Source organism: Talpa europaea (genome assembly GCF_964194135.1).
Source record: "Talpa europaea genome assembly, chromosome: 3".
NCBI classification, from domain to species: Eukaryota; Metazoa; Chordata; class Mammalia; order Eulipotyphla; family Talpidae; genus Talpa; species Talpa europaea.
Window position 1 is genome coordinate 51818713 of NC_140069.1, and position 15236 is coordinate 51833948.

General features: G+C 36.5%; 1 protein-coding gene across 1 annotated transcript; it reads left to right on the forward strand.

The window, feature by feature from the left end:
- Nucleotides 1-1070: 1070 nt before the first annotated feature.
- COPS5 (COP9 signalosome subunit 5) lies at nt 1071-13898 on the forward strand (the record flags this gene model as incomplete). Its single annotated transcript, XM_084230242.1, has 8 exons — nt 1071-1369; nt 3455-3689; nt 4543-4671; nt 5622-5687; nt 6103-6188; nt 9910-10021; nt 12075-12223; nt 13814-13898. The coding sequence occupies exons 1-8, from the start codon at nt 1227-1229 to the stop codon at nt 13896-13898; spliced, it is 1005 nt and encodes a 334-aa protein (XP_084086368.1). The 5' UTR covers nt 1071-1226.
- Nucleotides 13899-15236: the final 1338 nt, after the last annotated feature.

Below are 15236 nucleotides of genomic sequence, written 5' to 3' on the forward strand. Positions count from 1 at the left end.
CAGAAGGCATGATTACTGGAGAGAGGAAGTTAAGAAAAATTTCGTGATAGAGATCCCTCAATTGTGTTTTTAAGGATTAATATGAGCTCTCAGGCAGAAAAGTCAGAGGAGAACATTTAGGCAATGCTAACCACATATGCAAAGCCAAAGGAAAAGTTTCAGAGTGACTAAAGGAAGATGAACCTGAGGTGGTATGTTGGGACCAAGTTATGAGAAGCTGTCATGCTTTTTCCCTCCACCCAAAAAAAAAAAAAAAAAATCGTTGACGATCTAAGTTAGGTGTTAGCAATAAAACAAGGTGCACAAAACTGGATCTTAGAAGGTAGTGCAGAGCAGGGGAGAGTAGAAGGAAGAATGCATAAAACATTGTATTAACTATTTGAAGAAAACAAGCAGGTTGCTAAGATTAATTCCACCTTGGTGATAGAGATGATTTCACATAGCAATACTGAAGATTAAACTGCAAACTGTATTATAAGAACACTAATAGATCATATAGATGCTAATTCGTATAAACATGCCTAAAGCGTAGATTACAGCCCTCCACCAGCTTCCAAAGCCTTCACGCCCTCGGAAATCGGAGTGTCAAACTACTGAGAGCCTGCAGGATTTGATGGCTGTGTAGTGAAATCACCTGGAAGTGAAATAGGAAGCCTTGTTTATCTTTCTCAATCAACACCCAGAACAACTCATGTGTCTGTTTTTTCTACACATTCTTACTTTCTAGGCTTTCAACAAACTTTTTGTTTAAATTTCACATAAGGCAAACTCCCACATTCCAATTTAATTAAGAATGTACCCAATTTCAAGCCAGAGAGGCCGAGCCTGCGCAGAAAGAACAAAGAAGGCCAGTTCCAGTTTCTGGCATAACAGTAACTTGACCTTCTTCCTGTACGGAAGGCTGTACCATTCCCACGCCCAGGCATTGTGTCTGTCCTACTTTACACACATAATATTCCAGGATAATATGTTCTCAGTCAGCCACAGGAAAATTCCTCTCACTGTATAATAAAACTGCTGTTTAAAACGTGGCGTTCCCGAAAAGCCCCGTCCACCCCCGAAAGGTCTGTACCAACTTCACATCCGGTGGTAGGTGTCATGGCTGCCTGTAGAGCCTAGTCCGAGTCTGCCCCTGTGGTGGGAGGGTCAGCCGCTCACACCCGAAGCCGAGTGAGGTAGAGCTGCGTCTGGGCTGCGGAGGCGACAACTTCAACGACTCCTCGGCCATGGCAGCGTCCGGGAGTGGTATGGCTCAGAAAACCTGGGAATTGGCCAACAACATGCAGGAAGCCCAGAGTATCGATGAAATCTACAAATACGACAGAAAACAGCAGCAAGAAATCCTGGCGGCGAAGCCCTGGACTAAGGAGTGAGCAGGTCCCTGGCGAGATGCAGGGGGAGGGGTGGGGGATGTAGAGGGAGTTTATGGGACCCCGGGGAGTGCACAGTTTATCTTTTTTCTTGGGCTGGGAAGAAAAGGAACAGCCTAAGAGATTTGGTCTGTCTTTTATCCCCTCAGGTAGAGCCTAAATCCACCCTTAACCCCGACTGCGGCTTGCTTTTACTCCCCTTTTTGTCTCTTTAAACCGTTTGCTTCCGGGGGATGGACCATAACTAGCGGCGATTTGAAATGTCACTTCTCTGGATCCGTATTGTGTATGCCACATATACTGCCTTGAATTGTGTGGATCTACACTTGGTGTGGGGAGGTGTCAGCTGCTCCCCGACTGGAAATTGCAGCCGTTTTCAGAAACTGAGTCAGCCCAAAGGTGTCTAACTATGAACCATTTGGGACAGCTGTATCTTTTTTTGATTGCTAGTAGTTATTTCAGAGGCCCACCGAGACTCTACCCAAAATATTATAACAGTTCATGGAAGCTAGAAATTATATCAAGAGAGCCTAAGGCTCTTTGACCCTTAGCCAAATCCCTGTGCCTTTGACCCACAGTGTTGGTCCTTTCCTAAGAACAGATTTTGTTAGCGAGAGTGTAAACAGCATGATCTCTCTAATGGGTCAAAAGGAGAGTGATATCAACAGCAAAAACCATACTTCATCTGCCTCACAGCTTTTTATAAGGTACACTGTCAGTATTCTGATTCAGCACTGAGGTAGGACTTTCTATATTGTCTTCTAATCATCCTGATGAATTTTCATTTCTTTTTTGCAAATAAGAAAACAAGCAAATACATTAACTTAGTTCATAATCACACTGAGACAATGAACTCTTCAGTGAGCACTAGTGAGAACTATATACCACATCTCACAAGTCACTAATTAGTTCATTGACTTTAGGAAATTTACACAATCCATCTTTTTTACAAATTAAGATATACTATATTATTTTTTAAAAATAAGAAATTTTAAAATCTTTACTATTTTAAACTTAACTAGTAGTTATTTCTTTTATATTGTAGACAACTGGTTTGTTTTTCTTTATTGAAGCAACACTGATTTACAGCACTGTATATGATTACGGGAATAGGTTCACACATCCTCAGATAGGTGTTATCACACAGCCCTACATCAACGCACCCTAAACATTGGGCACCATCCCCTCTTTGTTTCCACCACCTCCCCTAATAGCCTCAATTCTGCAGTCATATTTCTAAGGTTTGTTTTAGTTTTGTATTCATCCTAGCTGTCTAGGGCCACATCAGTGAGATGGAAAATGTAATTATCCAAGAGCAGCTTAATCACATAAACAGGTGACAAACTCTGAAATAGCAATCATAGTAGAATTAAGGTTGCATTTCTAAGTTTGAGGCTGATACTACAGAGAGAAGCTAAACCCTTTGAGAGTTCAATAAGAAAAGGTTAATAATGCTAGTAACAGCTAGCACTTATTAATGTTTTAGTATGTGTGAGACACTAAGCTAAGCACTTAACATACATTATTTTATTTACATTATTTCCTCCTGACCACTCTGAAATGTCTCTGTTTACAGATAAGGAAACTAAGCTGCAAATATTAATTGGTTGCTTTAGGACTACAGATTGGCAGTGCAAGCATTCAAACCTAGCAAATGGATATCAGAGTTCATATTCTTAACTATTAAGCCAGACATTTAGGCCTAAGAGTCATCAGACACAGCCAGCCAAACAGACTCTGAATCAGAGATTTGATGATTACAAAATTAGTGGATAAAAAATCTGTTGAACTGGTCATGTAGTTATCTCCTTTCTATTTGAATAGCTATTAAAAATACTATTTCCTCTCTCCCAAGAGCAAATACTTGACAGCACTATGACATGTTTAGTATTTCCAGCCTCCTGTAAAACTCCCCTCTCTACTTCCTTTTTCTTTCCCAAATTCTATAGTCTTTCTCCCCTGTCCCCCCACCTTGCTCTGCCCCATCACTGTAAATCAATTCTTTTCCATTATCTTCACAAAAACTATCTTTTGTTATGCATTTTATATTAGAATGTTAATTATACTACACTTTTGTTTTGTAGTCACCATTACTTTAAGTACTGCAAAATCTCAGCATTGGCTCTACTGAAAATGGTGATGCATGCCAGATCTGGAGGCAACTTGGAAGTGATGGGCTTGATGCTGGGAAAGGTGGATGGTGAAACCATGATCATTATGGACAGTTTTGCTTTGCCTGTAGAGGGCACTGAAACCCGAGTAAATGCTCAGGCTGCTGCATATGAGTACATGGCTGCATATATAGAAAACGCCAAACAGGTAAAAATGTTCCTTAAAATTTAGTAACAGTGGGTTAGGAGTCTCATTGTGACCTATGGGTTTCTAAACTTAAAGCTATCCTCTTTACATTAAAGTTTATAATTTAAGATATTACAGTGATTTCTATAGCAGCACAGGCTCTTTTTTTTTAATACTCTGAAGAGTGATATCACAAGAAAAAAAATTTTAACTGGTAGTCATTTTGTAATATATACATATACCAAATCATTGTGTTAGTACACTTTAATATGCTATATGTCAATTATACCTGAATTTAGAAGATTAACAAAAAAAGTATCACATTCATTATCAGATATGTAGTTAAAACTAAAAGCTTGGAAACGAACTAAATATTCCTGAATATAAAAGTGATTAAATAAACTATAATATACAGGTTTCATGCACTATTCCAAAAGTAAAATTGAATGTGGGAATATTTAAAAAATTTTCAATATAAATTATAGGTGATGGTGTTCCCAGACCCTCAAAAAAACCTGTTAAATCATACCAAATGGAAACATTCTACTTTTAGGTAGTGGGGAAACCTGTATCCATACACTAAACAGCTAGCCAAATTTAAAATAAAATTTTAAAAGTAATTAATATTTTTATAGAACAAAGCTCAGAATATTTTCTGGTATAGAAAAGCAAACTGTAAGATACATGTGACATGCCATTATTTCTGATCTTATCTAGTTATATGTAAAAAACTATTCAAAATATAGTTTTAACTTGAAAGCAGCATATACTATAATCTATTCTGCATACTATTCTTTTACCATAAATAGAAAATGACAAATATTTCTAAGATTAAACAAGAACCTCAAGTTCCTTTGTCCTCTTTATGTGTTAGGTTGGCCGCCTTGAAAATGCAATTGGCTGGTATCATAGCCATCCTGGCTATGGTTGCTGGCTTTCTGGGATTGATGTTAGTACTCAGATGCTCAATCAGCAGTTCCAGGAACCATTCGTAGCAGTGGTAGTAAGTATTATTATAGCCAGTTTTAATTAAGTTCTTTATGAAGATTTACTAAAATAAGTATAAAGAGATAAACAATGTGGTAAAGAACATAGCTGTGGTATTAGTCTGAATTTGAAATATAGGTCTGAATTTGAAATATATATACATATTTAAAGATTTATTTGTTTATGCATACAAGAGCTGGGGTACAGGCCAGAGGCTGAAGGGTGGGAGGAGGGTTAGAGGATTCACCAGAAACAGAATGGGGAACAGATTGATTGAAATACACAGCTAAGGGGAGCAGTGGGCGAGACAGGAGAGGTCTGCTGCACCATGTGGGTCACCTCTCTGGCTAGGGATCGAACTCGTGCTGCAGTGGCTACAGATAGCTTCATAGTGCTGGGACTTAACCCCTTGCACCACCAGGGAGGCCCCTGCCTAGGTCTGAATTTGAATTCCATCTCCTAGAAGCTGGGACTTTGAACAAGTTACTTCTCTGCATCTAGTCCCTTAGTCTGGAAAATGAAGTGATCACAATATCTATAACTCTGTTCCCTGTACATAGAGGCATTTAGTCAACAATGACTGAATTGAGTGAGTCAAGAATTACTAGAGCAGCTCTTGTTGTGCTCAGAGTGTTTTAGATGCAATTTAGGTTAATTAAGGGGAAGGTAGAAATTGTTCATATATTAAAATGAAAAAATAAAACTTTTGGAAGAAAGATGAACACACATATAATATTCTTAAATGGTATAATAAGTAAATATAACCTCTAAATTATGAGCTATTTCTATACTTACCCATTTTAATGATATTTTATAGTTTTTAGTTTGGTTATTTTATTTCTTAGAATTTGGTTATTGTGTATATGTATAGTGGTATGTATATATGTATTTACAAGTTTATAATATTTAAATGACAGTATATAAGGATTTTATAATCAGCACATATTAAATACATGTTTCTTGTAGATTGATCCAACAAGAACAATATCTGCAGGTAAAGTCAATCTTGGAGCCTTTAGGACATACCCAAAGGTAATTTTTCAAGTTATAAAAGTTCTTACAATTTTTAAATTTTTAAATATTTGATATATTTTTAAAGATGTGTTAGCATTGGTATCTCATTTTGTCCTAAGACAAGTAATATTTACAAAATCCCCAAACTACTTCAAATTATCCTTAGCAAAAGACAAAATATTTGAGTTAGAGGTTGTTAATTTTACTAGAAAAGCAGTCCTCATTTGTTAATAAGATTCTGTATGCTTATGACATTCTGATGGTACTAGAGAAATGAGCTAAATAAATCTATTTTTTTTAGCTGGGGCGAGAATCAACCATAGATATTTGTCTTCAATATTTAGCTTCCTAAAATTAATGTTCAATAGAACACCACATAGAAAACATGCTTTCCCTCTTTTGTTTATCTTCTGTTTTCTTCATTTTTGTTTAGGGCTATAAACCTCCTGATGAAGGACCTTCTGAGTACCAGACTATTCCACTTAATAAAATAGAAGACTTTGGTGTACACTGCAAACAGTAAGTAATTTTAAAATGTATCTAATACTGAAATCATCATAAGAAACCTCAGGGATTATCCACAGTCTATCTAAGCCCCTACTTTTACAGATGAGAAAAAAGACTCTGACAAAATGCATTCCATAATACCTTTTTAAATAATAATAAGAATATACACATTTAGGATAATGTTCAAATTTTTCATTAAAAGTTCTAATCTGGGGCCTCCCTGATGGCGCAAGGGATTAAGCACTGCACTATGAAGCAATCCACAGCCTCTGCAGCACAAGTTTGATCCCTGGCCAGCCAGGGAGCAACCCACATCGTGAGGCAGAGCTCTCCTGTCTCGCCCACTGCTCCCCTCAGCAGTGTATTTCGGTCCATCTGCCTGTTCTGCTCCCAGCTCTGTCTCTAGTGAATCCTCTCACCCTCCCACGACTCTGGCCTGTGCCCCAGCTCTTGTATAAATAAAATAAATCTTTAAAATAAATCAATTAATTATTTAATTAAATAATTAAATTAAATAATTAATTGCTTTTTAAAGTGTTAAGAAACCAACGAATATAATTTTTCTACCTTCTGAATATATCTTGCCATCTCTCTTATTATCACTTTGACCCAGGCCACCAGCATCTGGAGCCTGAACCAAAACACTAGCCTTCTAACAAGTTTTTCTGCTCTCTCTTTCACTACCCACTTAGAGGTCTCATTAATACAGTATTTAATTGTCTTTCCCCTGAGCTGAGCACCTTCCCCAGGCTGCCTGAGGGGGTACAGGAAAAGTTGCAAGGCAGACAAGACATGGAGAAAGGACTGTGGGAAGTGGAAATGGCTCCTTCACATGACAAAAAGGATGAGAAAAGCTACTATCAGGCAAGAGAGCCCTTTGGCCTCTGAGAGAGCAAAGCCTAGAGTGGTATAGGAGAATAGCTGTGGCTTCAGAGAATGGCTCCTGGCATAACCAATGATGAGGCTCACAAACACAGAGCCAATTCCAGCCCCAGAGCCAGCCACCCCTACTGTGGCAGCCCCAGTCCTTATGAATATGGCTGCTGTGTTGATGTCCCTTGAAATGGTGTTGGTTTGGAAGCTTCGCCTCGAAATACATGGGTTTTCTAGGAATAAGTCAATGTTCAGTGGACTCATGGCTGCCAAGTTGCCAAGGCTCTCATTTGTCACGCTCTCTGGTGGTTTCAGCACCACAGGAGGTGATCTCAGCAGCTGAGAGGTCCTCCTGACCAAGTTAGGGGAGGCATACATTTTCAGGGGTAAGGCAAGCTGTTTCCAGTGCAGGAAAGACAGAAAGGGGACCCTCTTAAAGATCTTTTGTATAGCCATATTGATTCTATTAAAATGTAAGTCAGATCATGTTGTTCATCAAAGAACGACATCCCATCTCACCACTAATAAGATACATAATCCTTATCATGAACTACACAAATCTATCTGATCAGACTTCTACCAATTCTTTGATTTCATCTGCTATTACTGAATCTTTAATAGAGCCAATCCAGCCATACCAACCTCCTTAAGGTCTGTCGGTGTGCCATGTAAGCTCTTGCTTTAGGGCCTTTGCACTAGCTCTTTCCTCTGTCCGAAACACTCTTCCTTATTTCCACTACCTACTTCTAACATTGAGTGTATATTTAAGGGTCACTTTAACAGAGAATGTTCTGTGGCCACTAAAATCTAAAATAGCACCTTCATGTCATTCTGGTTTCTTTCCCCACTTTATTTTACTTCTTAGTGTTTGTCACTATCTGATATATTTTTGCTTCTTGTTTTTGGTCCAACTAGAATGTTGAACTTCATGAGAACAGAATTAATAAGCTGCTGTATGCTAACATGTAAAACATGCATGGAACAAAAAAGGATGGGTACCTCAAAAAATATGAATAACAATATCTCATGGTCCTTTTTCTCCATACCTCCTATTCCAGCTTCAAATATCTTGATTATCCTTGTGCTACTATTGCTCTTTTTTTATTCCAAATTTTCTAATACTAGGTTTTTAAGTATATCTAGTTTACAGTTATTCCTGACATAGTTCTGGAAAAAAGGATTCTGTTTAATTGTTCATTTAGAGGCTTGGCATCATTTATTTGCCTTACTCAAAAGAATCTAACCATTTCTGTTTAAGAGAATTGATCCTAAGCAAGGAAACACAAGACTGTGGTACTTTTATTTTCAGTGTAATAGACAATTTTTTTCATTTATATTGAGTTATAGTGCTATGAAAAGATTATACCTTCAACACCTACTCTACCTTTTTTACCACCACCAGCAGCTTTTGAAACAAGAAGACTAAGTCGACCAGCTATGTATTCTGTAACCAAAGAAATTTACCTTTTTTCTTACATCTATCACTATGCCTTCTTAAATATCTGTGCTCTGAATGTAAAAATAAAGACTGAGGCTTTTTATATTAACTGTTCATATCCGTTCTCTGTTACATGCTAGCTATGTGACTTTGAGCAAGGTCTTCACTGTCTGAATCTGTTTTCTGTCTGTAGAATGTGTACAGTCCTTCCTTGCATAACTGTAGGTAAAAAAGTCTCTTGTGTTGCTTTGTATCCAATGAGGTGCAAAACCTAGTGAGACTTTTTAATATGTATTACTTAAATATATATTTTTCAGACATTTACCAATTTGCTATCCCTTATTATTAGGTACCATTGGAGGTGGTAATGATATTATTTGGTACTTTAAGAACCTACTTTAAAGTTTGCTTTTCCAAAAAGCAGTAGGTCCTAATTAAGGAATTAGAAAGGGAGGAATGGGAAATCCACATGTCATTTTCAATATTTCAAAAAGCCTGACAGAAATTATAGTTGACTTTAGAGATGTTGCTCATTAAGTATAAGTGTCATTGGCTGGAATTATGAACTCAAAAACATGAATAAATATATCATTCAGAAGTTCTGACTAGTTGGTAACTTCTTGGGAATTTCTGGGCTCTACAGAGAGAAGAAATATAACACAAAAAAGTTTAGTAAACAGGCTTGAAGAGTAAGGAGATCTATTATTCTGTTGGATTCATAGTTACCTATTATTCTGTTGGACTTAAAACTAAAACATGGGGCCTCCCTGGTGGCGCAAGGGGTTAAGATGCAATCTATGAAGCTATCTGCAGCATGGGTTCGATCCCCGGCCAGCCAGGGAGCAACCCACATGGCACAGCAGACCTCTCCTGTCTTGCCCACTGCCCACCTCAGCAGTGTATTTCTGTCAATCTGCCTGTTCTGCTCCCCACTCTGTGTCTGGTGAATCCTCTCACCCCCTTCACCTCTGGCCTATACCCCAGCTCTTATATGCATGAATAAATCTTTTTTTAAAAAATACAACAGATGGGGCCTCCCCGGTGGCGCAGCGGTTGAGTGCTGGGTTGCCAGGCTGCCTGCAGCCTCTGCAGCGCCGGTTCAATCCCCAGCCACTGGCAAGGATCCCACATGGCGCGCAGACCTCTCCTGCCACCCGCTGCTCCCCTCAGCAGTGTACTTCGGTCCTTCTGCCTGTTCTGCTCCCTGCTCTGGCTCTGGTGAATTCTCTCACCCTCCTGCGCTTCTGACTGTACCCAGTGCTTGTATAAATAAATAAACAAACAAAAAAAGATTTAAAAAAAAAACGTAAAACATGACTATTTGGATATAAAATGTAACTCACTTAAATTTAGCTATAACTTATATGATGTGGTTGAAATTTTTCTTTTTTTGCTTACTAAATATATGCTTTTGTTTCATAGATACTATGCCTTAGAAGTATCATATTTCAAATCTTCCTTGGATCGCAAATTACTTGAACTTTTATGGAATAAATACTGGGTGAATACGCTGAGTTCCTCTAGCTTGCTTACTGTAAGTACTGTACTAGCAAGGAATGCTTCTGAAATTTTTTCTAAACTGTATAAGTTATTTAATACCTGCAACTCTTTTTCATGGAAAGGCTATGCCTAACTTGGCCAGGAAATCAGGGCTAAAGTCAGAGTCTGCCTGATCATAGCTAAATTGGAATATTAGGCCAATCTAAGAGAATAGATGGCAAAAGAAGGTCTAGATGGCAAAAGAAATGACTAGATGAAAGTGAGATCTGTGTGTGCTTAAAGAGACTTTCAGTGGAAAAAATACAAATTTTTTTTGTTGTGTCAGGTATCTCAGGCTCCTGATTACAAGTAGCAGGAGACCCAACCAAACTAGCTTAAACAAGAAAAAGAAATCATGTCAACTGCAAAATCCAGATGTAGGCTTTACTTTAGGCAGAGCTAAGTTTGCATTTGAACAATATTATGAGGTCTTGGTCTTTCTCCTTAACCTTTGATTTCATGTTGGCTTTAGTTTCAGGCTTCATGTGAAAGCAATATAGCAGCATTAGCTTCTAACTGCTTAGTTGTAATTAATATTGCTTAATTTCATTGTAATTCTATTACTGTTTCTGTTATTCTACATTTTTATGTTTTGAATAGCCAAATCTTCCAATTGTGAAGTAGTCTGTAAATCTTAGGATTTTTTTTCTAAGTGTAAGAGTATCAATTGATATCCTAAACCAGTTAGATCCAGACAAAGTGAATATAATTGTATTTTTTTAAAACCTAAGTTTAGGTTAAGTTTATTTAAGTTAAGTTTATTTAAAAAAATAAAAATTTTAAAATCATTAGAAGAGGTGGTAGCATTTTAAAGGACCTTCTCTAGTAATTTTGACTGCAAATAACTTGTTACGTTTGTTGGTTGAACTGTTATTTCTGCACACTGTCTTATAAATTGATCACATAAAATAACATACTAGTTGTTACCAAGTTATTTAATCTTCATTCTTTTCTATTAAAGATGTAGCAAAGAAGTAAAATATTTTTAAAAGGTACCTCACAAAAAATGTTTTAATAAGTCAAAAGAAGAAAGACAAATATATGAAATAAAAGGAAACAAAACAAAGATCAGATAAAACTACATCTTAGAAGTAACACACGCTAGAAATCTGACTGTAGAATTGAGGCCTCCAGAGGAATGAGAGAAAGGCAAGCAAAGTAGAAAGGGGGCCCAGCGTGCTATGGTGAAGGGCTACTGGTGTCTGGTGGTAGGTGTAGTGTGGTAATATACCTGACGGGTGCGGTTTTATACCTCTAAATAAGTGCACATACGTAATATTAAAATTTTTCTTTTCAAAAAGTATGAAATATTAAAGGACAAAATAGTATATATAATATTCCAGTTTATCAAATGTGAACATAACACAATACAGTATTCTTAAATATAACTGGTTATAGCTAGGTGGAAGGATATAAGTCTTTCCTTCTTTATATTGCTCAACATTTTCTAAATTTTTTGCAGTAACCATTAGTTTTATAGACAAAAAAGCTAAAACAAATGTTAATTTTTAAATGTCCTAAAACTGATTTTGGAAGTTCAAATAGAACAAATAACATGAGTAGCCAATAATTATTAAACTTTTGCTAGGTGCAATGGACAGTCAGAAGAATTTTGTGTATGTTACTAATTTAATCTTCACAGTAACCTCAGAAGAGGACCTGTAGTCACAGAAAAGTAAAAATTTTCCCATGCCCCCCAACAATTCTGCAAGAGGGCCAGAATCTGAACTCAGAGCTGTATACTTCAAAGCCTCTCAGAATAATCATTATTAGATTTGAGCAGTCCAAAAGAAAAATTCCAAATTTAACCTTGAAATTATAAATGAATGGCTTGTTTTGTAATCAGTTTTTACAAGTATAATTTGACTTCTTCACTGACTCTTCAATTAAATTTCATAATGGAATTCTCTGTAAATGAAATGTTCTATTTAGAGAAGAAAGGTAATTTACATAAATTACAGTTACATGTATATATAATTTCTATTGCTAATATTATTTTTAATGATAGATTTGTATTATGTACTGACATAATACTATTTTCCCCAAAGAACGCAGATTATACCACTGGTCAGGTCTTTGATTTGTCCGAAAAGTTAGAGCAATCAGAAGCACAGCTGGGGCGAGGAAGTTTCATGTTGGGTTTAGAAACACATGACCGAAAATCAGAAGACAAACTTGCCAAAGCTACACGAGACAGGTAAGAGCAAACCTTTTTTTCGGCCTCTTAACTTTTCTTGTTTCATTATTTGCAAATAAACAGTAGGATTCAAGTTCCTTTTGGTTCAACTAACTTCTAGCTTAGAAAGGCACTTGAATATTAACTTCTTGGGAACTTTAAGAGTTTTCAGATGCAGATTTTAATGTTGAGAATTTAGAAGATGTTAGATAAAAGTATTAAAGACTTAAAGGTCCAGGTAATGTTATGAGACACTCCTGGTTGCTGTTTTGAGGTTTACTCAGAAGTGAAACAAAGAAAGAAAACCAGTCCATCACTGTATCTGTTTAAAAAAAAAAAAAGGCTCCTTAACCTATTTTAATTATCTTCTGAGAAATTAGAATAAGATTTATAAATTCTTTTAAATTTTTATTTTTTTAAACTCCTAAATACCACAGAAATTACCGTATGTCTCTTATTCTTCTTAAAGTATCCTTTAGACAGTAGTTTCCAAAGTTTTAATATCAAGAATTTGGTAGGAACAAACTTATTGGATATGTTCCCTGATAATTTATGAAATAACTAAGTGACCCTCAGTTTTATACAGAATTGGGAAGAATAATAACATATAATTCCACAAAAATTTGAATTTTAATGTAATCATTGGGGCAGAGGGGAAGGGGTTAACTAGATTGACATCTATAAAGTGATACCTTGTTATCCATTTTAAGAAAAACTGGATTGGTCAATAAGTAAGAGAAGGGAGATGGAAAGGTAAAGTATATTAGGAGCAGAAGCCATCTTCGGTTAAAATTACCTCATTCTTTTTTTCTTCATAGATTTTTAAAAGGTAGAGCTAGTGGCCTGCATAAAAATTACATCTTTGTCTCATTTTTGATACTTGCTCTTGAATGTGTAGTTTTGCTCATCTGTCTTTGTATGGTTTTGATTTGTTTTATCTACATTTACATCTCAATTTCTCAGGATGCAAAATTTTCACTAACAAATGTCTAATTAAATAAGAAAAGTAGGAAGGATAGCAGTAGTAATACAAATAGAATATTCCTTTTTTAGCTAACTTTACAAGAACTACAATTCCTCTGAATATTGACGGGTTTTTATTTTTTGCTTTTTACTATTTCTCAATTCTAAAATTTAAGTCTTTCACCCACTAACCTAACTTTGACTTTTAACTGTTTAAAGGATTTTTGTGATTTCAGGGGTTGGGGAGGGATTTTTAAATTATGTTTTAATTATTCCCATTAATGACAAGAGAACAGATGTTAATGTTTTTGAATCCGTGTATAATTAAGAATTATATATCATTTCAGTCACTTACTAAGAACTTTTCCAAAAACTACTGACAGGCAACATAATTAACTGTCATGAGTTTGAATTATATCAAAATTTACATTGTCATCTTCTTGTAAAGTGGCTAGTAAGAAGCAAAATGGTCAAAAGACATGCCAAAGGCTAAGAATCAAAAGACTAAACTATAAGTTGGTGCAGTTTAGGGAGTATAAATAGAACCAAAAATTCAGTATTTGGGTGCAAGGATGGAAATGAAAAGAACTTACATGTTTGAAACAATTTTCAGTTCTTGTGACATTATGTGATGTTTTTCCTTTCCAGCTGTAAAACTACCATAGAAGCCATCCATGGATTGATGTCTCAGGTTATTAAGGATAAACTGTTTAATCAAATTAATATCTCTTAAATAATCATTTCATACTGAAAACTAGCATGAGAAAAACACCCAAGTTACAAGTCTGTTTAAAAGTGTAAGGTGCTCTGAAGTGTGCTGAATATTAACTTCCTGTAATAAAACTCTTTAAAATGAAATTGTTCTTTCATTGGCTTGTGGGAAGTATTTATTTATCTTTCTAGTATCCTTTAATGTTCTGCAATAGGAGGAAAAGACCCTTTCTATTTTTTTTCCCCAAGACTCCTACCTAATTCAGTCAAAAAAGTTTAACATTTCGGGCCTCCCCTAGTGGCGCAGGCGGTTGAGCGCAGCACTGTGAGGCTGTCCGCAGCCTCTGCAGCGCCGTTTCGATCCCAGGCGGCCAGTGAGGGTCCCTCATGGCGTGGCATACCTCTCCTGCCCCGCCCACTGCTCCCCTCAGCAGTGTATTTCATCAATCTGCCTGTTCTATTCCCCCGCTCTGTCTCTGGTGAATCCTCTCACCCTCCCGTGCATCTGGCCTGTACCACAGTTCTTGTATAAATAAATGAATAAATCTTAAAAAAAAAAAAAGTTTAACGTTTCACTTGCCACACTGTCAAGGTCACTTTTCAGTTTTATTATACATTCTTTGGATAACCCACTAGTAAAACCGTAACAGAACAATTTTAGAATAACATTGATCAAATCATGCCATAAATTGTTTTCCTGAGAATCAAATAATCTATACAGGAGAGCACCTAGTACAGGTACCTCTTCTTTCAAATGTTCACCAAGCACCTTTACTGAACTAGGACCAATTTTATTTATGTTGAACAAGCTAGACATGACCACTTAATCATGAAAATTAAGCTAGTTAACAAGAACCTCAGTATACTGCTATGAAGACAGAAATAAGTGTGCTGGGGAACTCTTGGGAGGAGCACTTACCCAGAGGGGACTTACCCAGGTAAGCTTCCTTAAGGCAGTAACCTGATACTATGCTGAAAAAGCATATTGGGAAGATGATTACTTTTACATGCGGAAGCTACATCAGAGTATGGGAGAACACAGGTAGAGAGCAAGGGCCTAGACTTGAAGGGGTTGAGTAAGGGTGTAGGGAGTGGCAGATGAGTTTTAACAAGATGAGGGTAGATCCTATAGGAGCTTTTGGACTTCATCCTAGCAGCAATGAGGTATTAAGGAGTATTAAGCAGCAGAAATATATTAGATCAATGTTCTCAGAGCACTGTCTAAGAGATTTGGGGTGAGAGCTGGATACAAACAGATAAAATGATCTATAGATAATAGTAAAAAGACAGATCTTGATCAAATTTTAAAATGGGTAGAGGAAGAAACAAGAGTTAAACAGGTAAGAAAATTTTAAGAAAT